This window comes from Sphaeroforma arctica (genome assembly GCF_001186125.1).
Source record: "Sphaeroforma arctica JP610 unplaced genomic scaffold supercont1.1073, whole genome shotgun sequence".
In the NCBI taxonomy this organism is placed as follows: Eukaryota; class Ichthyosporea; order Ichthyophonida; genus Sphaeroforma; species Sphaeroforma arctica.
The window spans coordinates 1-2,345 of NW_014039485.1; the positions used below are offsets into that span (position 1 = coordinate 1).

Below are 2,345 nucleotides of genomic sequence, written 5' to 3' on the forward strand. Positions count from 1 at the left end.
ATTATTATTACTGTTGTTATTATTATTATTATTATTATTATTATTATTATTATTATTATTATTATTATTATTATTATTATTATTATTATTATTATTATCACTATACTTGCAATGCTACGTGCTGCAAGCTTCAAACACTCCTCACACCGTAACACCAATGACTTATACAACAAAGACAGGCTATGCAACGGACCTCATTCCTCGCACTGCTTTTCAAAGCCAAAGTGGCGTATATCAATATCAATACTGATAGTACACTCGAAACGTAGGTCGATAATTTGTTTAACAGTCGATGATATAATATACGCGTACGTTATCGCTCTGAGATGCGACTCATTTGGTCAGCCTAGTACGGCCATAAACTTCTAAGAGCGTAGTGAACGATTAGAATCTGTCTGCAACGACCGAAGTTGTAGTCAGAAACAATGAAAGTGCGTATGGATATATATTTCAACGGCTGTTTGCCGCCTCCGCTATCAGGGATATCGATATAAAATCAGGCGCGAAGGCAGTTGACCTTTACCGTAGATTATACTCAGAGCAACGCATAATTTAAGCACACAGGCAAGTTCACAGAAATTTAAGGTTTCGCCTGTCACCCAATACAGCCCGAAATCGCAACGCCACGACCACTCCGTTCAATTGAAAGGTACGACCATTCCATTCTTTTGAGTGGTACGATCATTGTATTCAATTTAAGGGCGTGGTATTTAAAAGACGCGCAGTTGAGATGATCCCGCCACTACAAACGCCCAGCACATATTCATCGAAACGAACAAATTCACATACAAATCGAAGCTTAACTTTGTGTACGCATTTGTGTAGACATACCCCAAAATCTCCACAACTTCATTCCTCAGTGAGTCGCGTATATTTAGAGACTCCTCATCGAACTCCTCCAGCAGGGACGACCCGATCTCTAGCACCTCTTTGCGGGTGTGGCCCGAAAAAATCAGTTCCAGCCGGGTCCAAAATTCGAGATTTTCGGTCGCGTATTCGGATTTTAAGAACTCGTAGAAGGTGGTGTATCCATCCTGGTCCAGCAGCACGAGCAGAAGAGCCTTACGAGGACTCTGCAGCCACGTGCTGCGGGTCATTCTGTGTTACATAATAGCTCTCGGGTAAGACTCGATTTTAGGGACGTGGCACCAACTTCTCAATAAACTACGCGAACACGGGATGACTGTTTCCGGTATACAGTTATTGTACCGGCAGCATACAATACATGACCGATATATACGGTAATTGTACCGGCAGCATACAATACATGACCGATATATACGGTAATTGTACCGGCAGCATACAATACATAACAAAAGAGAGTCTGACTTATGATGTACAGATGAAGGGACGCAACAGGCAAGGCAGTGTACGGTAGTACAAGTAAGACTGCAATACCGGCATCAAGTAATGAATATTATATATCAGGGGTTGAGTTTATCGAGAATCCTGAATTCATATGTTGGCTTTGAATGTTGTCTGAGGATTATTGCTTTGGCTTCACATGCTGTCTAGCCCAAGGAATCGGAACTGATTCGCAATCGATGACAAAGGTTGGTCTTTTTGAAAAAGAACGAGATTATCGAACAGGTGCATATGTTCTCAATTCAATTTTTAAACAACGGTATGGAATATGTTATATAAAACCTGCCCAACCGTTTATGACGTTTGTTTAAATAAGAAATGACCCCCACAGACTGAAAAGAACTTCTGCTGCTCAATATTCTACAATCGGTATCATGCAAAAATATTAAGGATTATAGTATGAACACCTGTTCGTGCGAATACACCGATATACAACTAAAATTATGCGAGAATTGCGTAAAAAACAACAAAACTATACGGTTCGTGAAATGATTATGACTATCTCTCTATTTAGAAATAAGTCGTGACAAAAGTCCGAAAAAAACAACTTTGTCGGTGATAAATGAATACGAGAAAGAATTCTTGGCCGGTATGCGGTTTCCACTGTACGATTTAAATATGCATATTCATTCACAAGCACAATATTCTCCCAAATTTCATTACTTCAACTATTCATTTTTGTTTAACCACAACAATATATGTATCAAAATTCAAGTTTAAAAATTAACACAGTACTACATATGTGTTGAGTCGTTATCACGTAATCTCTAAATGTGTTCAATCTTTATACATATATCTAGAATGCTGTACAGGTATGCAATATGCAAGCGATGTATACCTGCACTGACAATTTTAAATCACTAAATGAATATATATATAAATGTGTGTGTGTGTGTGTGTGTGTGTGTGTGTGTGTGTGTGTGTGTGTGTGTGTGTGTGTGTGTGTGTGTGTGTGTGTGTGTGTGTGTGTGTGTGTGTGT

At 39.1% G+C, this 2,345-nt stretch overlaps 1 protein-coding gene across 1 annotated transcript; it reads right to left on the reverse strand.

The window, feature by feature from the left end:
- Positions 1-831: 831 nt before the first annotated feature.
- Positions 832-1,097, reverse strand: SARC_09890 (hypothetical protein; the record flags this gene model as incomplete). The annotated part of the gene is made up of 1 exon (XM_014296077.1): positions 832-1,097. A coding segment is annotated over one exon (266 nt), but the record flags the coding sequence as incomplete, so codon positions are not given.
- Between the last annotated feature and the right edge of the window lie 1,248 nt (positions 1,098-2,345).